At 37.6% G+C, this 17,302-nt stretch overlaps 1 protein-coding gene across 1 annotated transcript in view; it reads left to right on the forward strand.

The window, feature by feature from the left end:
- The window catches only part of ahrra (aryl-hydrocarbon receptor repressor a), a 44,828-nt gene that overhangs the window by 21,433 nt on the left and 6,093 nt on the right, over nt 1-17,302 (forward strand). Inside the window, exons 4-5 of the mRNA XM_077735918.1 lie at nt 13,194-13,312; nt 17,066-17,155. Of these exons, the coding sequence (XP_077592044.1) occupies nt 13,194-13,312; nt 17,066-17,155 (209 nt within the window). The remainder of the gene's footprint in view (nt 1-13,193; nt 13,313-17,065; nt 17,156-17,302) is intronic.

The raw sequence follows: 17,302 nt of genomic DNA on the forward strand, positions 1-17,302 counted from the left end.
GCCGCATTCCGTTAAAACAGAAACCATGACTCACACCCACACGCACTGCAGTCCAACCATTTTTTTTCAACAGTGCTCTTATCTTTTGTTATGTTGACCACCCACACTGCACTATTTACAAAAATGAAAACCAGAAAACTCATTCTTCTGAGTTTCTGGGATGAAATTAAAAGGAAATAAGTCTAAAAATATAAATTTTCTCTGTAATTTTGGGTTAATCCATGAACCACTCCCTTCGTATGTGAATGAAATAAGCATAATTTGACCTTCTCTCAAGTTCTAGCACGATCCCACCGGGGATACACACACTTGCCAGGGCCGAGGCAGATTAAAATTGAGGTTAACCAGATGAGTGCCATTGTAGCGATAAGAGGTCTAACTCGGCCAAAGAAGCAACAGCTATGCATATAATGGGGATGGCAGGTGAGTGTATGGTGGAAAGCCATTAATCCTCCCATAACACTGGGATAAGCATTGCACCTAACCATTACACTCGACTCTGTTACAGAAGAGAGAGTGAGTGTGTGTGTGTGTATGTATGTGTTCAGGGGCGTGGTTTAGTCTAGCAGTCCCACCCTGCTGCACGCGATGCCTGGGAATCCGTGCCTGGTGAGGATTTACTGAACTTGCTTTAGGGAATCCCTGCTCTCTGCCTCCCACAAAGCACATAGGCCATCACAAAAAAAAATCGATGCAGGCCTGTCACACGAAATAAGCTTCATCATGAAGGCACCTTCAGGATGTGGAAGTGAAACACCTGAGTATCAACGGATCAAAACACCCGCACGCTATGCAGTACATTTTTTTTGTATGTTGTTCGTCATCTAAATAATGGGTAATTTCTGTGATCATGTGCCAGGATAAAATGTAAACACATCCATTGAAGAGTTTAAGTTGTGGCTGGAACAATATCAAGAAAGACTGGATTAAAGACAAGGAGGGAGGAGGCAACCGCAGCATCGTAACAAGCTATATATCATGTGTCTGTCAGGTTCTTTAAAGTGAATGTCGAAGAAAACAAATAGCGCCACAGTTTATGTAAGAATGCCTAGGGTGGAATACTAAAGCCACGTTTCTACAAAATTCAGTTCAGCTCACTTGTGTTCTCAATGAATGTGTTGACAGGACAGCATCCGCTTTATAACCAATTGATGTATTAAATAATGGAACCAATAAGACAGTAAAGAAAGGGCGTCGATTGAGTATGTCTTATTGATGAATTTACAGCATCTAATGCATACAACAAAGACATTCCAGCAAGTGGGAAATTACATTCATACCAGCTGTTATTGTTCTTTGAGAAGCTAATGTATTGTCACGAAGTTGTTGGGTTCGAAATTGATAAATGGTCTTAAATTAGGTTGTGGTGTAATATGACACATGGTTTGTAGTGGGGAAAAGCTGTTTACAAAAGAAACACTCAGGGAATGAGAGGTGATTTCAAGCTTAGTATTTCACAGTGGGTTTGGTTTGGTGTGTCACAAAATCTTCTAAAACATCATTTATTTTTTCCCTTTCTGCAGGTTTTCAGGACATTGGAAGAACTTTTACTATTATTAATAATGCAGAGTAGTGTAGACTTTTACTGTCAACTACATAAATCTATTTAGGACTCATTAAAATATGTCTTACGTTTTAGATGTACTTTCCAAAATCTTGTCAAAAACTTTTGGTTTCGATTGACGTGTTTTCAATGAAACCCAGATCCTTAAGTCATTGGCAGTTGATACATAACATGAACATCTTTGGTATGGCATCTTGAATTTCCACGTTGGTTGCCTTAGCCATTTTGTCCTTTATAAAATTCACTGGTTGAGCTTTTGAATTAAAACTTTCCATCCATATTATGTCATGTATACAAGGCAAGACCACTTCTCTAAGATGAAGAAAACAATGAAACCTGAAGCATGTTCGATTCACATCTGGTGCTCGCACTGACTGCCCTCCAAAGTACAGTGGAAACCACAAAGGACGTCTTTTCCCTTCATGTTTTATTGTCCAGTGGGAAAAAGAATCTGTTCCTTTTAAGGCATCTCCCTCTTTGGCCTCTCTTTATCTTTTACTCTCTGTCTTCCTTTTTATCTTCCAAAGAAATGGGATGAAAATAATCCTACTTTAGCCTCTTTGTTTGAATTTTGGTTTTGGTAGCATGGCAATTATAGTCATTTCTAAAATAAAACACCAACTGTAACTTTCTGTAAACAATGGGTATTATAAAAATCTACTTAGAACACATGAAAAAGTGACCTATGGAATGTTTATCATTCCATTGAAATCAGCAAACAGTTCCACAGAAATTTCTACCATGCACAACAATAAAATAGAATGGAATTTTCAAAGAAACAATTGATCCAATGTTTGACTTGTTATAAATTGGACAACCACATATAACCCTACAGTACAGTAAGACCCTTTGTCACACTGGTGAATGGTGTGGTGTAAATTTAAGCATGTTAGAAAGAAAGTGCTGTGTCTAGCGTTACACATCAGGTGTCCTCCTAGCTTGCCCAAACCACTGTGGCTAGATACAAAGGTGTTTTGTCAGCACTAAATGGCTTTGTAGTGCCGGTAATAATCACCAGTGTCACTAAGGAAATGGATAGGCTGACCGCAGAGCTTTAGTGTCGCTTCCTGCCATGCTAAAATTTGAAGTTGACAGGAGTTTGGGCTGTTTTAGTGACTCGACTGTTAACTTCTTCCTTCTAATTTTCCATGAAATTCTGTTATGTCTTTCACGTCTCTACAGGTGTCTGTCCTTGTCTTTGCCAATCCCTTTGACTTTTTAAAGGGTTTAACTTGGCAGGGCGCACATTACTTGATGGCCAGCTACTGCTGGGCTTGACACATCGCATTAGGGCTTCTCACGCTATCCTCAACACTGGCACAGCAGTAGGTTTGTGTGTGTGTGCACATGTGTACAGGGACTGAAAAATACCCTTCATCCTGAAAAAAGAACAGGGGGGAAAAAGAAATATTTGGTTGTACAGGAACATGACAAAACTTATTGGCTTCCTGAAAAGTTCTAGTAGTTATGGACCTGCAGTGATAGTGTACAAGGAGACATTTAATATTGATTCAAATTAGAGTTCTTTGTGTGTCTAAGTGATTTATGAATTAATTTCTGCCTATAACAAAAGCTGACATTTCATGCACATTCTCTTCAGAACTTTAAGATGGATATTCTCTCTTGTAGGAATGTATTATCTCACAACTATAAATTTATTAGGACTCAATAATATCCGCTGTGGTTTCAATTTTTACTACCATTCGGATGAGTCAAATAACAGATATTGAGCTCTTAATCTTAGGATGCGATTGGATCTCAGTCACTGTGTTAATGTTTCCTCCACAGCAGAATTTTTTTTCTTCTCCAGGAAACATCCTGAATCTATTGGCCCAGCATTCCTGCGGCCCAGCTCATAAATCAGCTGAAAACTGAAAATGCTTGCCTGTAGGGTGACGTACTGTAAAGGAACAGTTGCGGCTCCAGAAAGAACTGTTTTGAAAACATATGTTCTTCTCATCCCTTCAGACATCTGTGGTTCCATGGAGTGGAAATTGCATCCTTTGTTTTTTATTGGGAAAATGTCTTTGAAGCATTAAAAACAGGCCTTTAAAAGCTTGCATTTATTTGAAGACTTGGATATTACCATATTATATATTGCCATAAACACCATGAGTTACTATTTAAAGAGGTTAAGGTTAGATGGTTGAAGATTGTTTTCAATTGATAGCTGTTTTCATGAATGAAATCATGATATATTCGAATAATTACTGTACTTTACTGTTTGTCAGATATCCTTTGAGTTGGTTGTGGGAACCGACTTACAAATGCATGCAGACCCGAATGGAAACAATGTCAAGAAAGTGGATTAATTTGAGTCTTAATATAAAGATTTTTTAAATTTCACTACTGAATATTTCAATTAATATCCTTTAACATTTTTACAGCAATATCTGGTTTATTTGCACCTGCATCTCCATCAAATGCACTCACTCATCAGTTGATGACTTTAATTAATTCCTAAATCCGCTCCTAAATGTTAAAAGCCTTGTGACACACAATGTCACCATCGGTGTCATTGTTAGTTCGGCAAAGCTCCTTCACGGAGCAGAGCTGAAGCTTTCCAGTCATTTGAAATGATGAACTTTGATTCATGCACATGGCCACATATTGGACAAAGACCCCTCTTACCATTTCTATACAGACTTCTGCATCAATCATCAACTACGATCCCAAGCCTAACATTCCTGGTCTCTTCAACCAATATAAGAATGCTGAAGGATTGTTTCTAGTCACGCGCAAGGCTAAAGAAAAAGGACCCCTTTGACCCTAACACCAAACACATGTAATAATACCATAATACCTATACGCTCATAAAACCTTCATATATATGAATAAAAAAATCTTATTAACATAATCTTCTATAATCCCCCATTTACACTTGCTATAGTATTTTGAATCATTGAAAGGAAAACATTCTGTAATAGAAACACCTGTTTAACTTAAATTCCAATCCTTCACCCTCAAAACACTTTGCTAATCTTTTTTTTATTCCCCATCTTAGTCAATGAATTATTTGGCACAGTATTGTTATTACCATAGTACAGTACTAAGGTATAATAGCTCTTTAATTGGCCAAAAATGTTAGTAGCAGAGGAAAAAAATAACTAAAAAGGCCAAAGCGTGTACTGTTATACACTAACAGTTTGTAAATCACGACTACAGTATATTTCCCCATTTGGCAGACACTTCAATGTTTGTTTACCCCCTACAAAATGCCTCAGTTGGTTTGCTATCAAACATAGCACACACAAATGTGCATGTACTGTATGTACACTCTATGTTGACAGCATCACGCCAACAACATATGCCAGGAAGTGAAATGGCATCCACAACACAGCAAAGCCTCGCCATGCGTGACTCTGGCTGACTTTGCCTCTTTTAGCATGCTCGCGTGATCCCACGATCACTTCCCAGCAAGCCCTCCACCCCCAATATCCTTCACACACACATATACACACTGACATAGACACATATTGTGATAGCACAAGGATTGGATGTCCTTCCTCCCTGCGCCAAATAGTGAACGGATTGTTCGAATAAACGGGCGGGGATGAAATGCAAGGGGTGCTGATGGGAAAATAACAAGAGAACAGTCACGATATGGTCAAACCTGAGCAACAAATCACTCAATTATTGTCAAGGTCACACCTGAATTCCACCACTTGGGGAAATTTTAAGACTATTGTAATCATTTCAATGACCTCCAGAATAATGGTTTGGGACTAAGTCCATCAATTCTAAAGCATTAGGGAGACTATGCTCCTGCTCAGGCAGGCACCAAAATTTGTTTACATTATTTCTCTATATTTAGGTATTGTGTCAATGTTGAAATTAACTAGTGTATGAATGAGCACATTAGATATTTAATCTGGCCTAAATAAATGAACCCATGACTTTTCTTGTGGGATTCCAGATACGATTTGTATGGCCTCATCCATTTGTTTTCAGGCATAATACGAGCAATAAATAAAAGTATGCATCCCTTCTCAAGGTGCATCACAGTAGACATTTGGTTTGATATCAGCTTTGTCACTGAGCTCCCCTCGTGTGTATGTGATGAGGTGTTAGGAGAAGGATAATCAGATTACTGTTGGGTTAGCGTGTCACTTAATGAATTAGCTCTCTCGGAGGCCAAATTGTTGTGTGATATTGTCGGTGTGAGCAGCAGGAGGTCAGTGGCTTGATGCTTAAGAGCAGCTGACAGGTTGATGGCTTTCAAACTGTCAAAAACACTGTCGACACAATATGTCACCGACACATCAGTGAGTGATTATGGATCAAATCATAAGGATATGTGCGTTCAGAAATACGTCTGCACTTTTTTTGGTGTTTGGGGAGTCTTAAAAGGATGCTGCTAACATAACTGTGGAGGGCAGGGGGATAAGTAAAAATGCTTGAACTCCTTGACCTTACGTAATTATACGGCTGTCCTAAATTATCTCCTTCACAGATTGACTACACGCCCATTGAGTACACACACAACCATTGTGGATACACAACACCTCTGATAGCATCAAGTGACAAGTTAATGGTGTTCATACATAAAGCATGATCAGCATTGTGGCTATTACTTGATCCCTTTCAAACTCTGACACATTAACTACCTTGCACCCATTTAATTACACTTTGGCGACACTATCCTCGCTTGACTTCTGTATGTATGACAACTTTGCAAGGTTTCCTTGCCAAAATACTACTTGAAAAGTAAGATATAATAGAAATACTACCATTTTTCCATTGGATTTCATGCTGAAGCTGTTTGACTAGGTTTTCTCATATATAAAATAAAAAAAAATGTTGAATGTTGTCCGTAGGGTGACCACAAAGTGAGTGTGAATGGCTCATAAGTAAATATAACATGAGGCATGCCTCTGTGTGTGGACTCACCAGTTTAAATCTAAGGACAAATGTTATCTTAAATGGAATTCTACTTTTAAAAAAATGCATGATTCTTTTTTCCTTTTATTTTACCAGATTTACTTGTAGAGCAAGCAAACACACCAAGAGTGTTAAATCTCCAGTAGCAAGAGATTGTATTCGTATAGAAATTGGAAGCTGGTACTTTATTGTGGCCAGGTGGAGTTCTTGAATGCAGCATTTATTCAATGCGGAACTCCTTCAGAGAGCAACAAACCACAGGCATTCACATGAAAAGAAGACTGTGAGAATGCTATTCATAGCTTTACAATGAAAAGACATGAATGCATGTGTTGTATTTAGATTCTGATAAGTGACTGCAGTTTAAGTAAGTTGTCTCACATAGAAACAATGGTGAACCTTTGTATCTATGTGAGACAACTTATATATTTAATGTTGTCTATTTGTTTATTTATTTTTGTCTGTAACTTTTCCTATTGATGGATATGATACAGGAGTTCAGATTCAAACGTACAATTTATAATTTAAATTTGAACCCAAGGAAGGAGTTTTGACATTAAGTACAATCCAAAACACTCGTCTGTGTACATTGCCGTATAAGTATGTATGAATATGCATTGTAATTTTGCCTCTGCGTGCCTCATAACTCAGATAAAAGTGACTCATCAGGGGGGCTTGTATCCTCACATCACCCCCACTGAGTGGGCCAATTGGGCGGTTTGACTGCAAGTAGAAGGAAAGAATAGTGAAGCGTCTTCTTGTCTCCAATTAGATATAAACTGTTGCTCTCATTTGGGGATATAGTCAAAATGAAAGGCTTTCCTGCATAACAGGCTCATCTCACGCAATACATAAAACATTTCATGCGGTAGTGCATCTTCCTGAAGCTGCCGTCCAGTCACGTTTTGTTCTTTTCTTAATTGTCTGTATAAATATTGCACCATGTTGTGGTTAATTAGGCCAAAGCTTGACGGGCTCAATCTAGGAGTGTTTTGACAGAGCCAATTTAGCTGATTTTATATCTGTGAGACCCTTTCAGTGAGTTCATGGAACGACTCATTTTCAAGGAGGACAAACTTCATGCCCACATAAATCATGTGTGCCACAAAAAGCCTTATTTCAGATGTAGTTGGATAGCTATTAGACTAGATGGCTATGACTAGCCCTTCATTGTCTGTTTGTTTATGTCGAGTAATGGCACTGTGCCAGCCTTTTTGGTTTGCAATGTATTTGCATTTTTACCTCTGAGTAAGGCTGATGATGCATACTTGACTCTGATTTTTTCTTGCTGAATTTAATGAATCTTTAATATAGTTTCTGAAGGGAAGCCTCAATCAATATAATACAAAATTGTTTAAACTATAAGATTCTATATTATTGTGCATGTGTATCGAATGTTGTAGTAATTTAACGTAAACTACTTTCTTCCTGTCCAGCAGTGTGACCTGTCTGCTCACTGGACAAAACAGAGAAGTGGGAATAATTGTGTGTACATCCATTTTTAAGGAGATCTCATTCACTTTGTCATAATATCACTTCCATTTTATTGCAGGCCTGTAAAAACACAACTAAGGACTTGGTCTCAGTTCTGTTAAAAAAAAAAAAAAAAATACTAAACTACTTTCTATGTCATTCCAGAATCTGTAACTTGAAGTCCGCAAAACTATTTGGCTAAATTCATACTTGTGGATGGGGACTGCTATGCCAATAAAAAATACTGAACAAAATAATACTCCTGTTGCCACCAAGTTGATAAATCAGTGCTTTTGCAAAAGGGGACTCTGCTTTCCTTCCTTGCCTTACAAAGTGGATATATTGGAATTAAGATGATGACACAATCCTTGGAAAATGGATACAATGCAATTGGGATCAGTGGCAGGCAGTCCTAGAATAAAGTCCACCATGACCATGGGCAAAATCAGTCTTAAGTGTCCATCCTCCCAATGACGTACATTTCATAGAAAATCAGTTCTAAAATGTGCTTGATCCAACATCTAATCCTGTTTTATCACATTAGGAGGAAAACCTTCTCTGAGGAACCATTGTACACTCGGGTAAAAAAGTAAAACTTTTAACTTGTAGTCGAACACGGCAAGATCCAGAAATTCGAGCTACGGTATAATGAAGTATTAGCTTCCATTACAGTGCAAGCTTAACCTTTTTACAGAGCTGCATTGAGCGCTTGCCAACAGTCATCAATATTTAACAGCTGTTGCTATTATGAAATTCTTTATGGGCTAATGTGGCTCGCCGGCTTGCACGCAAGGCCTTGGCCGCCAGCCAGCGCCCTGTCAGGAGGAAGGAGTGGGGGGAATTGACAGACGGCTCGCTCGCGTGACAGCCAACCCTTGATCGACCAACTTCTCTCTCACTCTGTGTGTTGTGGATTTCCTGCCTGTGCGCGTGGACTCCGCCGCAAACGCACGCACGTACACACACACTACAGAAAGAGGCGGGACTAGGCAAAGGAGGTGGCTTTCAGTCAACTCAGTCCCAACACACTCATATGCACTTACACATTCACGGTTTTTCTCTACTCACGCAAGGCTTGTCGAGGGGAGGGACAACTCCGCCGTGCTCGCATGTTTATGTCTAATGCTCGTCTTTGTGAGCCAACACACAACTGAGCATCAGCTGCCAAAAAATGGCATTATGATGTTGATATGGACAATAAGGCCAGACGTATACAATGCTATGCAAATAATGCGATAGTCATTTGGACATATAACAAAAGAGTACATAGTACAAGGATTATGCCAAACCGGCTCTTGATAGTGTTAGACATTTTTATATTTTGTTTTTATGTCGAGGTTAAAGTGTTATGTCTTTTGCACCATCTTGTGGCATCTTGGTATCAAGGAACTGTATTGATTTAAAATAAGATGGTTCTTTGACCCCTACATTTGGTATTTAATTAAAGTGTTCTATTAAAGGGTGTTCAGGTGGTCAATTGGGAGAAAAGTAGTGCTTTAAATTCTCATGTGGCATGATGGAACTAAGATAAAATGGTGTTTTGATGCTTGCCTTTAGTATCGTGGTGGCAAAGGGTGAGAGTGTGTGAGGTGAGGTGCTTCTATTGGACAAAATTAATTTTGTGGATGTCAAGGAACTATATTGAAGTGATTTGAGATGAAAAGTAGTGCTTTTGGATTAAGGAATCGTGTTGATGTGATTTTCCATTTAGGGACACTATTTCCTTGCTCATCACTGTGCATCACTGCAGTTAGTAGCATGATTTAAAAAAAGGGTACCTAAAGTATTATCTATTGTATATTTATATGACTATAATTTATAGACCGAGTCATCCAGGTGTGTAGAGCACTTTACAACATAATGCCTTGCTGTTTTTTTTTTGTAAAATGTGTCTTCTTGATCTAGTCACCTGTGCGTTTTTTATCATTCTGTGGGAAATTTCTTTTATATTTTATCCCCATTAGCTCCACTGTGCCTTACCAGTGACATCATGAGCATACACGGATATTTAGCTTCCTTTTTCACAGCTCTCTGGGTCCAACTTATCCTCTCAGTCTTTTCATCCTTTGCGTGTGTGCATGTGTGTGACTATAGGCATGTTCTAAAATGACATAGTTTGATCATATTAAATATTAAAACCTGGACTTTTTCCCATTTTTTGAGGAGTTAGTGGTTTTGGTTACAGAAATGAACTGTAATTGTTGGGATGTAAGTGCTAAAATAAAATATATAATATTGGTACCTTCCTTGTGCCTATGTGTGTGTGTGTGTGTGCTTGTGTGTGTGTGGTCGAGTCAAATCACTTTATAATATCTACTCACATCAATTTTGCGTTTACCACCAGGTGGGTAATTAACTAATGTTTAGTTTTGGTGGTAATTCTGCTTTCAAATGACTGCTTTTGAAGTGCAAAAAGAGCTGTGGGTTTTTTTGGTAAATTGAGACATCTTAATATTAAGCAGGTGGTCTTAATTTTTTGGTGTGTTCACAAGTGGAAGCAAAATGACAGATCAGGCCATGTTAAAAGAAAATCTAAACACATTCAGCCTCACCGCTTGGCAGCAGGAACATCGCGCTACTTGTCACGTTTTTTTTTTTTTTTACTCTTTCCTCATACATAAACGCTTTGACCATTACACACTTTGTTTTACTTATTCAGAGAGGGAGAAAATATAGGCAAGAAAAGCAAACCTCAAGACACGAGTAGCGATGAATGAAGGCCACATTGTTGGCAGAGGAAGTGCCTGTGCCGATAATTAATCATCCCGCATGTTTCTCTTTCCCGTCGCAGCATCCTCTCCAAAGCTGCCCTAAGAGGGAAAACAAAAACACATAAGTCGTTGACGGAGGAAAATAAAGACATTTAATTGATTCATTTCCCCCTGCCATGATTTTCCACAATTTGTATGATGTAGTGATTGAAGGAGAATGGTGTGTGTGTGTGTGTGTGTGTGTGTGTGTGTGTGTGTTGGCTGTCTGAATGTGTTTGTTTGTACATGTTTGCACCTCACTAAGGTGGTGACAAAATTACTTTATTAGCTGGTAATTATGAGTTAATAAGGTACCGGGCAATTCGCTCAGCAACGATTAATGTAATTGCATTCCAATAAATCCGTCGTAATATGGAGAAATAAACCAGTCATGAGTGTGTTTAACACTTTACAGTAGACTACGGTAATTGTGAGTTTATAATATAATAACATAAATGGACAAGTTAATAATGATATAAAGTTAACAACTGGTAAACAGATGACCTATAGAGTAAAGGGTTATGGGGCAGTGTATTAAACACATATTAAATAAATAAACACATTAATATAATGTGAGATACTGTAATAATTTCTGTTTTTTATTTATAGCTCACTAAACTGACCAATAATTGTCCCTTGTATTTTTAAAGTTCTCACCACTTGGAAATTAATTTTATTAGAAATTGTTACAGTATATCATTCAATCTTCTGTAAAGACATACTGTTTCATAGGACCAATAAGTAAATATTTATACAAGAAAAAATGGAAAAATCTATATGGAAAAAAAGGCCAAAATTTGATTGATTGCTTTGTTGTAATATGATTTTTAATCCACATTAACTTGTGTTATAAAGTGAATTTGCTGTCTCTATATATCACTGACTTAGAAAAATATTGACATCCCATTTCTAGTGATAAAATACATTTAAGACTAATTTATTGAATTGCATAATTATACAATAACAAATATGCAGGTTGAAAATAACTATTGTAAAGGGCTATAGTGGATAGTACTTCCATTACACTGAAAAACCCATTTATAGATGTATTTTAACCATCCCAAAATGAAATATCTCATTAACCATCTGCAGTGTTGACATTATGGAGGGAAATGTATGGATGGATAGACAGAAAATAGTAATGCGGCATAACGGGGCATGCTTTGGGATTGTGTGTTGGTAAAAAAAAAAAAATACACGGAGAGATGCATGAATTTATAATATTTTCCAATAGTGAGTGGTGTGTACAGAATGATGTGTTGCGTGACTAATCTGTGGCTGCTACAATGAGTGACGGAGCAAAGGGCTGATCTCTTGGAGCGAACCACATGCCCACTGACAGGACACCCATAAGAGAAATCACGCAAACATGTATCGAACACGCAACGCACACGTCACCATTGCACGTGACCATCCTGCACGCCACTCCTCCGTGAGCTAATTGCGCACTGATTGCATTAAAGGTAGAGCTCCCTCCTTTTCGCACATAACGATGACAGCGGTTGTATACACTGAAGTTATTTTCTGTGTTAAATAGCAGATGGTAGCAAGTGGATGTAATCAGTTTTAAAAGATTACAACAAGATTATAATTATCACTTGGAATCATTTTCTATGACTTTCTAGAAAAGAAAAATGCCCATAGATAGCTTTGGTAAAGGCTTTGGGTGGATAGCGGCATACTTAATTAAAAGAAAATGCGACTTAGTTTTAAAAAAAAGAAGAAGAAAAAAACAGACCAGTTTAAAGTCATGCCAACTTTCAAGCAAGCCAGCCTGGAGCATGGTATTAAATGCGGCCTTCTACTTGCCTGTAAGCGTTGCATGTTTATTTCAATATATCGTGTGAGAGAAATCCTATAAAGTCATGAAATCCTCTACTGTTATGTCTTGTTAGATGAGAGGTTAAACTTGCCCTAATACCTGGCATTAGCATAGTGAAAACAGATTTCTACTTCATACTGTCAATATGGATTCCACATGTGCCAACTGACTTGGAGGATATTGGAAAATTGTCACTCATAGTTAGAAGAAAAAGATCATCATTGATTATCGATACTTGTGAGGACAAGCGGTATGGAAAGTGAAAGAACTGGGAGTTGTTTACCGAAGGTTGACTGAGGAGGATACATAAGGTCTCATAATATATTACGTATCATCATTTATTAGTTAGATATTATCAAAAATATTTTATATGCAATGCATATAATGTGCTGTACTTGGGGAAAAAAATATACAGTCACTCTATCTATCTCTATTTATCCATACGATCGTTCAAGCTTTTTGCAGATTTTCAGTGTATTCCACTGTAATCTCAAAATTCATAACTCACCATTATAATTTTTGTAAAAACTGGCTAATACACTCCATGTCTTTTGCTGTAAATATCCCATATCCCACAACTGCGAACTATATTCAGATGTGATTTACTCTAAAACATTAGTCTGTAAGATAATTAAGTTGAGTAGTGTGCCAAATTAAGTCCACTTATTTTCCAATACTCATGGCTATGTTTTGTTCTTCCTAGCAAATCAAGACAAAGCGCCCAGGAAGCACATCAACATTGGATCCTCCAACCCTGAACCAGGCAGGAAAGAGAGTGCCCCAGTGTGTTCGGGTGTCCATGAAAGCAGCCTCCTCTTAGAGGTAAGAGGCCAGGGAGGAGATTGTAACACACTGAAAAGAGCTTTATGTCTTAAATTGCACCAGATGAACTCTTACATACAATGGTGTATACTGTAGTACTGTATCACCAAGGCCCAAATATACAGTGAAACCCTGTTCAGGTGAAAAGCAATATAGGGGCTATTATGTATGCCTGTTACATTTCACACTTATATACATACCATACATAAGAAGAGGGGAGAAAGGGAGTGAACATGTCGTGAGGGGGTCTATGACCTCCGGCCTTTGCCCTGACCTCTTTTGTCTACATGACATAAGGATGAGACGGGCGTGTTAGAACTCAAACACATAATTTGGTGTTAGAGAAGATGAAAATATCAGTGTATATGTATGTGTGTGGGTGTATAATGAGATAAAGGGCAACACCCAGCCTGTCAACATTAATCAGTCCAAATCCAAGATGCATTTTCGTCACCTGACCTTACAAATCAGAATAATGCATACATTAATTCATGTAGTTCATCATTAATTAAAATCAACACGCACAGCTCAATATGTTCATATCGCGCATGCAAAAATGACGATATTTGAAAGATGGAACCACATCGATAAATCAGATCAGTGTTTCACGTGCACTATGCTAATGATGACACCGATCACACAGCCCAACAACTTTGAGTGCTCACACACGCAGAGGCGAGCTGAGCCACTGATGCTTCTGTTAACGTGTTAGGTTGTCTCAATGGGATGGCGAACAAAAGACTAGATTGACCATAGTGATGCGCCGCCTCCCGTTGCGTGACTCGATCTGCACGAGGGCCTCAGCGCAAACTGTGCATTAGTTGTTACGCAGATGGGATCCCAAGTGGGACAAGAGATCGTGCTGCGTGTCACCGTTCAAATTTCATTTTATTTTAGGTTATGCGCTTAGTTTTAAGATTCATTTGGACACTGGTTGTTATTTCACTTTGTACAACGACGCAGTGGAAAACAATCAAGATTTGATTGAAAAATCAATGTTGAGCTTGCATTTAACATAATTTAGTAAAAAACAGGAGTATGGCAAATAATGTATGTAATATACTCTTTATAGGTATGTCAATTCATTTTTTTTTAAATATATATTTTGGAGGTTGAATTAAACATATCATTTAAATTACATCATTTTCAAAAGATGCCAAAAATAATAGGAATAAAGTAGCAAAATATATGCATTTAAAAATCATTTATATTGATATATTAACAAGGTGGTAATGTACATAAATAGATTATATATTATAGGGCATTCATCAACAGAATGTATCAGAGTTCACAATAGATGAAAATCTCATATTAGGCTCATATTTACTGCACATAAAAAGCAAAACAAATCTCGACAGTCTTTTAGAGGGGATTCCTGTTCATTAACAACATCATCTATCAGAGTTCTGGAAAGGTCCAGGGTCATTCCCTGGGGTCTCCTCCCAGTGGAGGAGTATTTACAAATATATGTACTGGTTTATCTGTTCATAAATTCTGTTAGCATGAACGAATGGAAATTGTGGGTGGCAAAATAGCAAGTCAGTCTTAATACCTACGTATTTTGTTTAATATTATCTTTCATTACTATTGCTAGTAGCTGTATCTTAACCTGAACTGAATGTTTATTGATTTTCTCATCTGCGGATTAATAAATATTTTTTACTGCATATTTACCTTAATCTTACTTTTGAAACTATGTTTATGCTTATAATATAAACTTGCAAAAAATTCTGGTAGTGATTATTAATCATTATTTTTACACCAATGTAAGGTAAGCCTTGATTATATTTTTCTTTAATTTTTAAGATTTATGTGTACTTTAGGTAATAAAATTGAGTTTAAAATCCAACTGTTCTTTCAGCACTTTACAACTACACAAAGGCCATCTTGGTATTTTACGCCTCACATAATAAAACATATACAGAAATACAGATAATAATTTACATGTGTAGGTGCACCTTAGTTATCTGGAGCATAGACTCAATAGTGGGTTGATGAAAGGGCTAATTGCTGTCAAAACAAGGCAAAAAAAGACTGAGCAATTAGTACTAATTGCACTGTGCACATGCTTCAGTATTTTTCATTTGAATTATGCTGCCGTCCCATGTCAAACTGCACTGTGAGATGTGATCAATGTGTGTGTTCCCGCTGGCAGAAGGTCTCTATTTTCATCCAGAACCCACCCACACTGTCTCATCTGACTAAATCAAATGAAAGAAAACTATGCTGCCTCTTCTTGTTGGCCTCTCATGCCTCCAAATCCAGCAGAAGGCCAACATCTAATTTTGGGCTCTGCGTGCGAAGGCCCTCTAAAGATTTTCATGCCAAAGTTTTTAGTCTCTCAGGGGAATTTGCCGATATTGTATGTAGCCAGCCGTTGGGCAAAGTAGCAGGTGCCTGTTTCCTTTACTTACATGCTACAGTATGCAATATGTCCACTTATTGAAATCAATTAAATGCTAAGCAGTTATTTTAAAGAAAAGTATATTTTAACAACTGAGTAAATTGACTATGTATATTTAAGAAAAATGTGACTACGGATGGGCGTAATAATTGCAGAAACGCCAATTAAGAGGGAATTTATGTCTGAAAATGTGACGTTTGTGGATTAGTACGAAAGAATCTGTTTGCTGGGGAAATTGGATCTCCAGCAGAAAAACTGAGAAGAGAAGGTGACATGGAATAGCGAGTTCATAAACACACCAGGGAAGACCTGCATAGTCTCGCAGTAAAATAGAGGCGACAGACTCTGGCAGCAGCAGTCACGCAACTGAAGTAGCCTCGCTGTTGTCACGCTATTGCAGCTGTACACACACACACACACAGACATAGACACACACTCCGTGACACATCTCCTTCCTGCTCTTTCTTCTTCCTCTCCTGCTTGTTTTCCTCAGTATTTTTGCCTTACTGCCCATCTGGCTGTACATTGACTGAAGCTTTGCTTTTTTTTGTAAATTTTGTTTTAATCAACATTGTGATTGATGATCGTGTTTGCAAAAACAATTTATGACCCCACAGTGTGTCAGTAGTTTGTTTACCACTAAGCGTAATGACATGTTTGGCAGTCTTTGAACATTTAAATTAGGGCAAACTGACTACATCATTTTTTTTTAATGGGGGGCTAATTAGTGGATGTTTTACAAGTTGTGAAAGTATTAGTGTGAGACTATCATACAAAGCAAAGAGTTTTTTCTCTCAAATTATATTTTCTACATTTTTTTGTTGCTAGAATAAGATGATAATTATAACAGCAATATTTGTTATGATTTCGGCATGCTGAGGCTTTCACAATGTGATTTGTTGATTGACAGTTATTCCCAGAGGGACAAAAATTCAGAGCATAATTTCTATAATTCAAATACCTAATAATAAATCTAAACATCCAATGGTTTAAAATGTATTACATTTGTTGTATTTGTAAAAAAAAACCTCAAGATGCATTTACAATTTAAATCAATATTGAGGAAGAACTGAATCATCAATCACATTTAGTAGAAATTAAAATGTTGCCTCAAGGTAATATTAGTAAGGTATTAAAAATGCATATTTCTGTATTTTCATCTAAAACTTTATGGATTGTATAAAAAGAAGGTCCTTCAATTCTGGAATACTATAGTATTTTTTTGGTTTCTTCACATTTTTGCAAAAACGAAAACGTGAGGCTCATGTTACAGTTACTTTACGAAAACCAGTCAAGTATTACAAAGCTGAATTATTTCTAATGTACTGTCCATGTGTTTGTGTATGCAGTCTCTGACGGGATTTGCCTTGGTGGTGAGCAGCGACGGAATGGTCTTTTATGCCTCGTCAACTATTGTGGACTATCTGGGATTCCATCAGGTGGGTTGAACTTTTCTACTTTTGTAGAGAACCGTACCGTACACAAGCCGCGGACCATCATGTTTATCCGACTTACTCTATCTAACTCAACGAGTGTCAGGCAGAGGTCAGCTCTTTGGCCTGACTAAGCATGTTCATTCTTCCCCT

This window comes from Stigmatopora nigra, chromosome 16, assembly GCF_051989575.1.
Source record: "Stigmatopora nigra isolate UIUO_SnigA chromosome 16, RoL_Snig_1.1, whole genome shotgun sequence".
Lineage (NCBI taxonomy): Eukaryota > Metazoa > Chordata > Actinopteri > Syngnathiformes > Syngnathidae > Stigmatopora > Stigmatopora nigra.